The following is a 14,017-nucleotide window of genomic DNA, read 5'->3' on the forward strand; positions in this document are numbered from 1 at the left end:
CAGTTCCAGCATGGCTCGGCACCCCATGCCTCGACTCTACACGTGGTTTTGTTTTTGCTTTTCCATCAGTGATAGTACCTGGTACCTGGTACTTGGTATATTTCTAGTATCTAACCTAACAAACCAAACAATGCTGATCTGCAGATCAGTTGAAAAGACTTAAAACCACACTGCCGACGATCGTGATCTTTTAGCCGTATTTCAGTTCAGTGACTGTGTCATACAGAGTCTGTGCCGGAACAGGTACTAAAAATAGTACCTGGTACCAGGTACTATGGTTGTGGAAACGCTACTTAGGCGAGGCGAGTAGAGCCGGTGGAAATACGCCATCTAAGTCAGTTGACCCGTAGCAGGGCTGCTGTGGCCTTGATGAGGACCCGTCACACTTTAATTCATGAGATGACAGTAATGTTTAATGTAGTCTGCCCCTTCTTCTCTTGTTTGGGGCCTTGCCCTGAATGAGCAGTTATTCCAGGCCATTGTGATGAACAGCATGACCCAAGAAGGTCACATAGAAACATATGTCTGTCGCCGACCGGAGGAACTCTTGAGTAATTAACAAAACACTTCTGGGATCTCCACATGGCATACTGTGTGTCCAGTGTTAAACTGCTCAACATTATTTAGGTCGTTTATGCAGTATAACCCACTTCTGAAACCTTTTATCTTATCATTGCAGCCTCCTCATTATAATAGTGCTTTGTAGCTTTTGAACAAAACACCTACTGAGAAACAGGCACAGTTAACACTATTCATGTGAATAGGATTCAACTGAACTAACCTTGTCTCAGTATAAACACTAGTACTGTGTGTGACCAAAGTGTGTCTGCCTATGCTTTTTATTTGTATCAACAAACCTTTTCTCATTGACCTATTGCATTACAGACCAAAATAACTTTAGCTGCTGGCCATATCCAGTCCATTTCTGTCTTCAGTCTCAAGTCTTTACCTTCAAGTCCCAAATCAAGACTTAAGTCAAGTTATATGACTATAGAAGATGAAAATGATTTCCAAGATATCCCACATTTAAATATGTTAAAAAAAGAAATACTGTATTATTCATACAATGTAAGGCGGCTTCATGGTCGTGTCGCTCGGTTGCCAGGTTTGTGCACAAGGCCACAAAAGCAGACACCCAATTTTTGTCTGCTTTTCCAAAACAAATCGTGACGTTAACTCTTCAATATTTGAAAGTCAAGTCGAGTCATTTACCAGCGCTTTGTCAAGCAAGTCTCAAGTCCTCAAATTTGCGACTTAAGTCAGACTCGAGTCAAGTCATGTGACTCACGTCCTCCACCTCTGCTTTCTACCAGCTATTAACTTCAAAATATTTATTCTCTAAGGTAATGGAAAATAACTTCAATCTCCTCATGAGTCAAAGAATGCAATGTTTTTGCTGTTCTTGCAATATTATTACTAATTAACTCCCAATGGCTTTGTACGTTGTACCTATAAAAATAACACAAAACCAAATTTCATTTTGCAAATAAAGGGCTTTACGAATGATCATCTAATCTACTTATGAGCTGCGTAATGCATTATTCCTGAACCTACAGACATTAAAATGTTTACAACTTTATGTTTAAAATAAAATTAACCTCCTGCCAAAAAGGATTCTAAAGAAAAAGCTGTATATCAGTCAACGCTGTGGTTCTGTGAAACTGCTGGACAGAGGAATTAAAATTAAGTACTTGGTACTTAAGTACTACATTTATAAGGGTTTTGTTTTGTAAGTCATGTGCTGAGGGGGATAACAAAAGTAATTAGGGTTGTCAAAATAAGCACCTTTTCAGTCTATTTCCTTATGTGCATAATGCTGCTATTTAATTTATTTACAAAAAAGTGTGATTAATCTGTGTCAACACAAATGTATCATGTATGTGTTTCTGTATGCCTGTGACCGAAATAAAAAATAAACTACTTAAAAAATGTGGTTCAAGTCAGACTTATGCAATCATTACATTTTCTTCTAATGTCATACTGACAGAGAATCAAAGGATTGTTTAAACTCATTCAGAACTACAACTTTAAATAACTATTAATTGAATAATTGCGCTGTTTTATTATCTTTGTGGTTACAGGAGAAGTCAATGGCCTCTGCCTCCAAACTCTGAAGACCACAAATGACCCGTTTGTCCATTGTTGTTGTTGTAAGCCACTGCTGTTTTTATAAGCTGTGTGGACCCGTGTTATCGTTGTCTTGAAGCTCTGCTCACAGGGAGTATCTCACTGGCCGACCTCTGAACTTTGCCTGGGCTGTCTGAGGTTGAGCCCGACGTAGACCCCCACACATTTCCCCAGCCTCGACTGGGTGGTCAGTACAGTACTCGCACTAACAAATACGATCCCATCCTGACAGGAACAGATGCTGTGGTTGTGGCGCCATGTGCTTGTCAACTGCTGCAATTGAGAGCGAGAGGTAGTGTAAATACAACAAACAGCCCGTCTCCGGTGTTGCGGGCCGTGTCGGCTGCCAAAGATCACCAATACTCACTCGTACTGAACTTACAGCAGCATGTTTTTCTTTCCCCTTAACACGGAAAATAAATATGCGAGTGTTGCGCGAGCAGCGTGAAGCAAGAGTGGAAATTGAAGAATAAAAAAAAAAAACAATAAAGGAGAATAAGAAACTTGTGAAAGGTGTCTGATTTACACAGATTCATGTGTGTGGGAAACAGAGAGAGAAGATAAGCTGAGTGTTATCAGCGGGAGCCGAAAACGACAATCAGCAATTCAGCTTAAAGCTGCTATGCTAGCTGAATGAAAGAAACACGGAGAGAATTTGGATTTGATAGCATTGTTTGAACTTATTTTGACAACGGTTTGGGTGTCAATGTCTGTTTATATTTAAAAGTTAAGTTTTAAAAGCAGACAGTACGGAAACCTTAAAAAAACCTCCCAACAAATCTGCCCTGACAGCTCACAGCATCTTTCTGTCCCTCCAAAACTTTCTCACAGCCCCGCAGACAAGGCGTTCAGGCCGCCGACGTCAGCAATCTCAGGAGCTCTGCACCCCTGCTTTCTGTCTTCAGTGTTCTCAAAAGGGGGTCAGAGTTCAGACCTGTCACTGGGTCCCGTTTATCACAGGGGAGGTTATGTGAACGGGACAGAAGGGTGGAGGGGTGGGGTGGCCATTTGACCAAGGTTTGTTTTCAAGTGATCACCTCCAGGAGAAGCTCCCAGCCAGTGTCAATGGCCCATGGGTGAGAGCATGGTGAAGAGGTATAAAAAAGACTCGAAGGACCAGAGAGCACAGAGAGAGAGAAAGTGGCAGCTAAAAAAATTGATCCAATAAACGTGGAATATTCAAACAATCAGGAAAAACTGGTAATTACCTGTGATTTTGGAGCCTCAGTCATCAGAGAAGTCGCCATGGCAGTTCTCACCAACTACTGGATGTGTTTACTTGCTCTTTCATTGACAGAGACCATGGGCCACAGTCTGAGACGGTAAGACAATCCATCCTATTCATAACCGTTTATTCAAATTAGAGGTAGACAATTATTTTTTGTCATTTTGTAATAATTAGGATTGGGAGATTATCATTTAATTGGGTTTGCAGCTTTTTGTTCCCAGTAAAATGTTGATTACTTAATATTAAGTTGTGGTTTTTCATTTCAAATTAAGCAGTTAGCATTTAAAATTGTATTAACACATGAGAAAAACATGCACCAAAGCATTAAAAAAATAACAACACAAAAGTAAAGACTGGAACACAAGTGTGTTTTATTGGTTCTTTGAAAACAGCTAATGTTTCCAGTGTTGGCTATAACCATGTGTTCTTTGTTAATTTTTCTGGCCTGGCACTAAAAGAATAAAAAGCAATGTGTGGTTAATTAAAGGCTTGTTGTTTGATTGAGATGATGACCAGGCATACTGTACATACCAGACACATATCCCTAATCATCACATGCTGATTTTTTCCTTTTCTGTTCAATGTGTTTGCCACTTCACTGACTTTTGCTGCTCATCTTTGTCCAGAATCAGCCTGAAGAAGATGCCGTCCATCAGAGAGACCCTGCAGGAGTTGGGTGTTTCTGTAGAGCAGGTGTTGAGTGAGCTAAACCAGAAGAGTCCAAGAGACAACAACAACGGCACTGTTCCCACACCTCTAACCAATTACTTGGATGTGAGACACCTTTTTTTAGAAATACTTGTCACCTTTAAGGAACCAATATCTCAAAATGGTATCATCTCTTAATTCTAGACAGGACTCAAATGAATTTCAAATGACAGTCAAAAACAGCTGGATTTGTGGTTTTCACTCTTGAGGACAAAAACAGACTTTGTTCTTGAAGGTTAGAGTGATCACTCATCTTAGAAGTTTGTCTTGGATAAGAGTCAGAATGTGTTTGAGAGCAAGGCAGCAGATTTGGTTCCCGTTGGATTAGCACCTCATACATATTCATCAAGAGTCACGCTGTCAGTGTCATGTGTCAAATCCTGTGTGTTGCCTTTTTTCAATTTTTGACACTGGGAAAATCATAAATTCACTGATTTACAACAGTTATGTTCTTTTCCTGTTCATTTCTCAATAGACTCAGTACTTTGGTGAAATCAGTATTGGTTCTCCCGCCCAGCTGTTCAATGTAGTGTTTGACACAGGCTCGGCCAACCTGTGGGTGCCCTCACATAGCTGCTCACCCTTCTCCACTGCCTGCTGTAAGTGTGAATTTATATCCGCTCCATTCTTACTCTCTTTGTTCACTTTCACCGCTCTCATAGTATCGTTGTCAGGACACACAGACTGTGGTTGTTTTAGCTGAATGTCCTCTCAGACCACTGTACAATCTCATGTTTCCCTCAGGAGACCTTAAAAGCCAAACGGAGGCTGGCCAAAAAAAAGAAGACTTGTTTCATAATGTTGTTTCATAACTGAATAAGCACATGACATACATCACGTAAGTCTGTCTAGGTGACCTTGAACCACTCCTGAACATCCATATTTAGTTTTAGTTGTAGACTTCTCTTCTGGATCTTTCCTGTGTTGTTTAGTGCCGCCGGTCGTGTAGTCAAATGCATCACTTGCATTAAGTCAATGGCATTGACTTAAATGTAATGGCCTTTTTTTAATCGTTAAAAGTGACACACTACAGCTGTTACACTGAAGGAGCTCCAGAAAAATGATGGAAACAAAGCCCTCAATCCTGATCTTCTCCCAACAGACAAATCCAGGCAGACAGAACCACACGTTTCATCCACGACACGATGAAACCTTTCTATTTTGTTTTTACTGCTCAACTTATGTTGAAGTTGCTGCAGGTGCTGGAGTAGTGGTGTTAAGGCACCTGCAGAAAGAGTAGTTGTAGTGGAACAGCCAATAGAAGCAGCCATATTATCGCTCTTTCTCTCTCTGAAAGACCTATGTGGACAAAGTCTCCTGTGATGAGATATATTTAGCTGTAAGGGCCGGGTCATACTTTAACGTAGAGCTGCTCTGCTTTGTGTGGTCCTTGCCCATGGTTCTGATCCACACCAGTTTGCAGTTTTTTGTATGGGCTTGTAATCGTTGAGCTCTGAGTTTCGCAGTAGTTTATACCAGCAGACTTCCTCACATAAAATCAAGCAAATTCCCATGGTTCTTTGGACCAGAAGAGTTTACCACCGACTGGTTTGTGCTACAGGAAGCATACAGACTCAGTGGAAGTTTGCTGACAACTGCAGAAATGGGTGGATGATGAAATTGATGTGTGGACCCTAGTTGACCCTAGTGACCGGGCCCTAAGGCTTTAAACACAAGTGTCAGGACACTTTATTTACATTATGTTTAAAGGTCATTTGGAATTATGAATCAACAACGCCCACAAAAGTCCTGCCTACTGTACCTTTGAAAATGTCAAGAAGCTCCAGTGCTGGGTTCACAATCTGTTCCTCAGCTCATGTTAAAGGAACATTGTTTGACAAAGATCCCACGTACATGACTCAAATCAATTGTGAACTGTTAGTTACTCACAACAGGTACGATGCCTCCGTATCCTGGACTTATGTGGAGAATGGTACGGGATTTTCCATCCAGTACGCCTCTGGAAATGTCCGGGGATTCCTGAGCGAGGACGTGGTCGTGGTGAGCGTCAGATCAAAATTTCAGTTTCTTCTTTTTGTTTTTGCATATAAAAAAAAGTCCTCTTAAATGCTTGCTGTATTCCCGCAGGTTGGCGGTATTCCTGTGGTGCAGGTATTTGCTGAAGCCACCTCTCTCTCCGCCATGCCATTCATCTTTGCCAAGTTTGACGGAGTCCTGGGGATGGGTTACCCCAACTCGGCCATCGACGGCATCCCCCCGGTGTTTGATGGCATCATGTCCCAGCATGTCCTCAAGGAAGAGGTGTTCTCTGTCTACTACAGCAGGTGCATTCAACTAATTCTAATTTTAAATGTAGGCTTGAATAGAATAATAGACACTTTCTTTACCTGGGTCTCAAAAAGAAATTCACAATTACAACTAAAAGTTGGTGTGGCTCCTCATAACTATTAATTAACAATATAATGTTTTACTTACACATTGGTTTATTTAAATAACCAAACAGTTCTTTTAAATTTGCAAGCTTATTTAAATAATAATTAAGGTAAATAGATATCTAAGTGCCAGATCATATTTACCACATCTGCTAGATTTACATGTTGATCTGCAAGGACCGTGTGCTCCATGTAGCACAACACCTCCCCGCCCAGTTGCTAGAACGCTCTTGTTTTGGTCAAAAGAGACAACAAAGCAGACACTAACCATGGAATCGTACTTGAGGTTATATGAGGAAGCTTGTATAAATGGAATCACAGACATGTACGCATACACAGAAATATGAAGCAGCTCTCCAGCGACGCTGACGTGCCGACTTATATTCAGCTAAAATTATTATATAAAAGAACTATGAAATTAGATGTACAATTAAAGTTTTAAATCTAAGCTTGTAAAGCCCAGGAATTTTTCCCCAGATCATGACTATAATTTTTTCATTATCCTTCAGTGACATGCTTGCTGTCGCTCCCTTTCATTCTGTCTTTTCATTTTTTCCTTTTCATGGCATGCAATATTATGCAGATAAATGGATTAAGAGTTACTTAACTGCAAGTTTCTGGTGGTTTATTACACACATTTAATTGAGAATTTATTCTGTGCCTCTGATCCACAACTCAACTAAGTTTGTTGTCTTGTGACCGTGACATTAAAGATTCTATTCTAAGGATTACATTACATGTCATTTAGCAGACGCTTTTATCCAAAGCGACTTACAATGGAATTGAGTACAATCAGCCAGGGGTCGAGTCGAACTTGCGACCATGATGTCTTTCGCACACAGGGTACCGGTCTTAACCACTGAGCCACTCCACCCCCAAGGATGAAATCAACCTCTATGCAGATGACAAAACCCTTTTTTAATTCATAAAACAATGGTCATAAAATGTTTTTTGCGAGATTAACTTAGGGGGAAATCTAATATTGTCTTATCTACAGCTTTGGTGCCATTAGTGAGGAATAACTAAATGTATCTCTCTCTCTCATCATGGACTTGATGGGTGATGTATTTCATGTTTTCAGAGATCCAAAACACTCTCCTGGTGGAGAACTTGTGCTTGGTGGCACAGACCCGAACTACTACACTGGAAACTTTAACTATATGAACACGCGAGAGATGGGCAAATGGGAAGTGACCATGAAAGGGTAAGATCTTTGCTTCACGCCGTTTACCGTGTGTGTCAATGTATGTGTAAGAGTCAAGAAACATTTGTTTTTATTTTATTCATAACTTTTTTTATTATTGTTCACAAAGTACAATCACAGTCATTAAGTCACAGATACATTGCAGGCACTCACTCCTATCCTTCTACCACCCCCCCACCCTCCAAAGAAACAAAGAAGCCACATACAGTATAGGTGGAAATCAATAGTAGACAATTGTATCATACAGGTATACTAACCCCAAAATGCCAGCCCCCCGACAGTCATGTTTTATCTCCCCTGTTCGAAAGCTACAGGATAATTGGAGACCACTTTGATGTAAAAATGTCACATTTTAGCTGAAGTCTTGCAGTGATGCTCTCCATATAGTAGACACTTACAACCCTTTCTCTCCATTGGTTTAATGTTGGTGGCTGTGGCTTTAGCCAGGAGACCGTAATCATCTTATTGGCTATCAGAAGTAGGACTCTCAATAAATACATTAGTTTTTTTATCCCCCTTTAATTTGTCCCAATCTTTGTTTTTGTAAATAATGTCTAAATTGTAGATATCTGTAGAAATCATGTACGTGAAGATCAAATTTCCTTTGGACTTGGTCAAAAGATTTCAGAACTCCTCCCTCAAAAAGTTTATCTATTATTCTAAGTTCTTTTTCAGCCCATCTCTTAAAGCCAGCATCCATGTTGGAAGGTAGAAAGTCTACATCCAGTGCAATCTTCATCACTCTTGATAACGAAACAGGAAGGTTCAACTTTTTCCTTATTGTTGAAACTAATGTTTTATTATTGTTGTTTTTTCTCCTCACCTCTGATTCACTCAGTATTTCTGTCGGACCACAGATGATGTTTTGTGCAGAAGGCTGCACAGCTGTAATTGACACAGGCTCCTCCTACATCACCGGCCCAGCCTCCTCTGTGTCTGTGCTGATGAAAACCATCGGTGCACAGCAGGATGAAAGCGGAGTAAGTTATTACACATGAAACATCACGGCTGCCTCAAGAAACATCTGACTAATAGAAATAAATAATACAAGTGCCCGTTACCACTCATTACTTACTGTGTGTTCAACAGTACAAAGTCAACTGTGACACTGTGAAGTCTTTGCCTAGTGTGACCTTTCACCTGGGTGGTCAGGAATACTCACTCACACAGGAGGATTACATCTTATGGGTAAGGATACAAATGATTTCAATATGAAGCAAACACGTGCAATATTAATCACTCCAGTGACTACTCTGTACCTACTTTAATGTATACTCCTAATCTACACATACTTTTTTATTGCACATTTATTTGACTGATGCAGTTAGAGTTAAACATAGGAGCCTTCAATGCCCTGCACCCCACACACATGTTCTCAGTTAGGAGGCACATTAGACCTGATGAATGTTAGAAAACATACACATGGTAAAATTTAGTACATTAGAGTACTTGTTTAAATTGTTAAGTCATTCAGTTCTCGAACTACAAACCCATTCAAATGTGTGTCTATATACATATACATATATATATATATATATAGTATATGTATGCCTATATATCCTTACATTTACAAAACATCTTTCTGGACCTTGAGGGCTTTGGGCATTGGTAATAACAATATTATATTTGGGTTTTTTTCAGGGTACATTCACACCTAATTGTTCACTTCATTGGTCCACACCTGATGTAAATTTGATTTACTGTTTAATTCTCCACCTTCACATTTAATTTACATTGTAAACAAAAGTCATGTGATCAGAAATACTGCGGACAAAAGGACCACCCCTCACAATTTCTACACCATGGAGCATTGGCAGGTTAATGTTAATCTGCCCTGTCACTATGGTGATGAGCAGCGTGTCACAGGTGTCTGGTGGAGTAGTGAGGAGTGGAGAGAACCACAGAGTTGCAACACAGTTAGAGAACGTATGCCATTTAACAGGCATCCATCCTCCAGGTCTGCAAAGCCCAAACTTCTCATCCTCGAGAGGTAAACTAGCATTGCCACCCTGGAGAGCCACGAAACCACCAACTTGTCACTGTCCTTAGGTGTAAGTCAGCGGCCTTGTGCCACGTTGGGGTGACAATGCTCTTCTAATTGTGCTAGTTTCCCTGTGGAGGAGGAAGAGTTTGGACCTTCCAGACACAGAAGATAGAAGCAGTGTTCTCATGTCCTCTCCTTTCACCTCACTTGCGGATGCAGATGAGAAAAGTGAGGCTCAGTTGTGGAAAGAGTTCACTTGCAAGCAGTCCGAGGCCACGTCTTTCAAGTGGACCAGAGTTCAGTTGTTCCACGCCGACACAAACAAACCAAACCAAGGCAGTGAATGCACCAGGGTTCCATTCACACACGCCAAACAGACTGAGTAGAAGTTGTGTAAAAGATGTGACTCTAAACATTGAACTTATCATAATAAATGTCGCTTTTTTCACAGCAATCACAGATAGAAGGGGATGTCTGCATCGTCACGTTCAGAGGCCTGGATGTGCCGCCCCCTGTAGGCCCCATCTGGATCCTGGGGGCCAACTTCATTGCCCGCTACTACACGGAGTTCGATCGACGCAATAACCGGATAGGCTTTGCCACAGCAGTCTGACAGGAAGTGAAACAAAGGCAACATCTGTTTTTCTTCTCCACTATATTTTTGCTGCTATCTCCCAAATGTTTTCTCGGCACTTGTTTGTCCAGTTCTGCCTCACATTGCATTGTCGCGATCAAACGTAATCGGTTTCACAAAATGCTAAAGCGTGCACACAACCTAAAGGAACTCGTCCTCACATTTCTTGCAAACCCCGCTCTCTCTGTTAAAGAATATTTTGTACCAGTTGCACTGAACACCTTCTGAGCAAGTTTCTATTTATAAGCATTTATCATAAATGGGGCCCTAGAAAAAAGCATATCTGTTATGTACTGACGTACCAAGAATAAAGTTTTTTACCGGGTTTTTGCCTCCATTTAACTTTGTACTTTCGCTAAAGACTCCATTGTTTCCCTCCAAGTCCGTCAAATTTAATTGTGAGCATGTGAAAGTCGAGGCTGATGTTAAAAACAGATTACTGCAGCAAAAACGAGCGGCTGCCAAAGAGAACCCACATAAATATTTGTCGTCTGTTTGTGGATTATTGTTTATGAGCGTGTCTACTCCCAGGTAAAAAGGTAAAACCATAAGGTGCACATTTGGCTGAGTGTGTGCCAGTCACATGTGCTGCACTGTGTAACGTGAAACCCTGTTTGTTCTCCCACCGGAGCTGCAGCTGCCGTGTGGCTTCATCACAAACCATTCATTTCAGCAGGAGTGAGTGAGCAATAGAACATGACATTATTCCAAATTGAATCATCCATTGGTCGAATTTTTCCTGCAGCTCGTGATCACAGACTTGTTTCTTTCTCTGTGGCTAAAACAGCTCTATTTTTGGTGTTAAATAAAGAAGCTGCAAACAAAGGAAACCATGGATCTGAAAGGGTAAAGGTTCTAAACTTCAGGATGCTTCAGGGGTAAACAGACTTTGACAGGGTGATTTCTATGCCTGACTCAACAAAGAAAGGGTTTTTTTATGCTTACTTAGCTGGAAGATGACACACAGAGATAAACAAAAAAACAATTAAAGCATACATCACATGCTGTTATCCAACCTTCAGCGTTTTCCTTTTTTCCGGATTGCACTCATGTTACTGTAAATGTGATAGCAGGGACTTTATGGCTCCCTGCTCTGACATCCTTCAATTGTCTGCTTCAGATTTTATGAGTTAATAGTTGATGCAGTGAACTGATAAGAATAATAAAAAAAAAAACCTGAATGCTGCTGGTAAAGAGTGAACTGTAACATCTATCTCAATCTTTCTTTCAGGACTAATTGTACTAATGTCTTTCACCTAATTTTAAATGGATTTACTATGTGATAGGAATGACAGATAAGAGGATGTGGATTTATTTTTACTTTGCTTAGAAAAGATTTTGTTGTTGATAACACAAGAAGAAGCCAGGAGAAGATTATTTGTCATTTGTTAGATGTGGGCTTTTTCACTAATCACTCTGCACGGTGAAATCTGTCAGATTAGTTGGTGGTTTCCACATCTGTCTGCTAGACTAACAAAACCAGCATGCAGCTCTTTTAATTACCACCACATATCCAGTATATGTCATGACCCCATTGGCGTCACTTTAAGCTACTGGGTCTATTTGTGAGTTTTTCAAATCCTAAAGTAACAAATTGTTAATGAGGTCACCAAGAAGAGGTTACAGTATAGGTAACCGCTTTTGACCTTTTAGGACGTTGAGTGCAGAAGTGAAAGGAGCCAGTTGAGGTGGTTCGGGCACCAGGGCACCTCCCTAGGAAAGGGTGTTCCTGGTATGTCTAACTGAGAGGAGACAGAGGATCAGACCAAGGACTAATTGGAGGGATTATATCTCCTGACTGGCCTGGGAACGCCCAGGGATCCCCCAGTCAAAGCTGGACGCCTGGAGGCCCCTGTTAGAGCTGCACCCATGCAACCCGATCTCAGATAAGCGGTTGACGATGGAAGGATGAATGTTTGCAAAATTGTATCTTCTTCTTTCAGCTTTCAGCTCGTGCCACTGTCTCCAGAATCCTATCCTTCTGTCCCCTGACACTCGTCTTTCACCCCTTTTGTGCACTGTCTATTGCTTTGGATTGTTGACCCCAGGTATTTAAACTCATCCACTATATCTACCTCTACTCCTGCATCTGCACTTTACCACCTGTCTCACTGTCACACACACAAGTGTCTTTCTCTTACTAACCTTCATTCCTCTTCTCTCCAGTGCATACCTCCACTTCTCCAGGTCTTCTTCCACTTGTCCCCTACTCTTAATACACATTGCAATATCATCTGTACCAAGAGTATAATTCATAGTTCTTTTTTTTGTGATGTTAGAAATAGCCTTTTATTTGTACTTTTGGAAAGGGTTTTGCTTTATGGAGCCCAAGTGGAGCTTGTTTAGACAAACCACCTAAACCACAGTGTGTGTTTCGCATTTTGACACAGAAATGTACGTTATGTCATAACTACTCCAGGCAGTTTTCGTTTGGAAGTATTCTCTATGAAAGTTAACTGTGTTTTTTTTTTTTTTTTTTTTTTTTAAATTCTCTCCCTGTTTTATTTTGTAGTATTTCCTTGTGTGTACCTTGTTAAGTTTTACTTCCTGTCATGTCTCCCCTCTTGATTATCTGGCTCCTTCCCCCAAATGTGTTTCACCTGTGTCTTATTTTCTCTGCCTCCCCATAGTTTTTAGCCTCTGTGCTCCCCGCCGTCTTCGTTGGATCATTTGTTTCAGTCCATCCAGTTTGTTACTGTGGTTTTCATGCGTCTCTGCTCCCTGTGTTTCGAGGTATTTTTTGAGTTTTTACTTTTCTTCATCCCCCCTTCTGCTTTAGCCTTTTTTGTGCTTTTTGTTTTAGACTCTTGTTAAAGATTTTCTTGTAAATTTTTTTGTAAAACATAACAGAAGAAAAATGGCATGCTTTCTGGTATGTGAAGGCCGCCATAGTTTGCTAATGTCTTTGGCAAAGGTTGGGGGGAATGCAATAATCCTCCATTTGTTACAATCTGCAATCTCACTAATTCTCACATAACGGAACTTTGACAGCAGTAACATTAATTAGGACATACGTTATTATTTGCTTTTTGTGGATGTTGTGAGGACATGAGGACAGCCAGTGGAACAAAGAACACGATATGGATATATGAGACCAACTTTCAGTGACATCATTTCAATCCAAATGCCAATCATTACATAATTTGACAGACTTATATTAATAGGATTGAGTTGACATTCGTCTGAGGCGCTAATGGGGTCTCATTTACGTGTCATCTTTCTTCAATAGAACATGGTGTCAGTTGTGAAAAATGATGGTCCCATTTAGGGGAAAACAGATGATAAAGCATGGCTCATTTGAGTGAACGCCAATGTGATTGACAGCTGATATTATCCAACAGGTGCCTGGTTGCAAGTGACGCCTGTGAAAACACTTCAAAAACGGGAGTCCAGATTTTTATGAGTGACTGAACATGTGAAGTTGAGAAAATGAAGTTGGATGTACAGCACCTGGTAAGAGAAACTTTAATCTGTTGTCCAGAGAATATTACCCGTCCAGAAGTCAAGATTATATATGCACAGTATAGTAAAGGTGTCAGATTGACATGGCTGAGTGGTTAGATTCTACTCTAGAGCTTTATGCTGAATGTGTAGATCAAATGGAAATAGCCTTTTTATCAAATCCCCAATGGGATTAAATGTTACCACAGTATTTTGATGTAGCATTAAAGATCAGTAGTTTTTTAAGGGAGTTCCAGGGGAAATGACACAAGTAACAATGCTAGAAATAACATATAGC

General features: G+C 40.5%; 1 protein-coding gene across 1 annotated transcript; it reads left to right on the forward strand.

Annotated features, from left to right (window-relative positions):
• The first annotated feature begins 240 nt into the window (after nt 1-240).
• Nucleotides 241-10,602, forward strand: ren (renin). Its single transcript, XM_058641906.1, has 9 exons — nt 241-3,449; nt 3,982-4,129; nt 4,539-4,662; nt 5,946-6,064; nt 6,152-6,348; nt 7,538-7,660; nt 8,499-8,640; nt 8,750-8,848; nt 10,096-10,602. The coding sequence occupies exons 1-9, from the start codon at nt 3,373-3,375 to the stop codon at nt 10,255-10,257; spliced, it is 1,191 nt and encodes a 396-aa protein (XP_058497889.1). The 5' UTR covers nt 241-3,372; the 3' UTR covers nt 10,258-10,602.
• Nucleotides 10,603-14,017: the final 3,415 nt, after the last annotated feature.

The sequence above is a fragment of the Solea solea genome, chromosome 11 (genome assembly GCF_958295425.1).
Source record: "Solea solea chromosome 11, fSolSol10.1, whole genome shotgun sequence".
Taxonomy (NCBI): Eukaryota; Metazoa; Chordata; class Actinopteri; order Pleuronectiformes; family Soleidae; genus Solea; species Solea solea.

Bases quoted from the DNA above. Each gene is read 5' to 3' on its own strand.
- ren (XM_058641906.1), top strand. From the start codon at position 3,373: ATGGCAGTTCTCACCAACTACTGGATGTGTTTACTTGCTCTTTCATTG. The intron at 6,349-7,537 runs GTGCATTCAACT...TCATGTTTTCAG, and splicing joins TTCTCTGTCTACTACAGCAG to AGATCCAAAACACTCTCCTG. The intron at 7,661-8,498 runs GTAAGATCTTTG...TGATTCACTCAG, and splicing joins TGGGAAGTGACCATGAAAGG to TATTTCTGTCGGACCACAGA.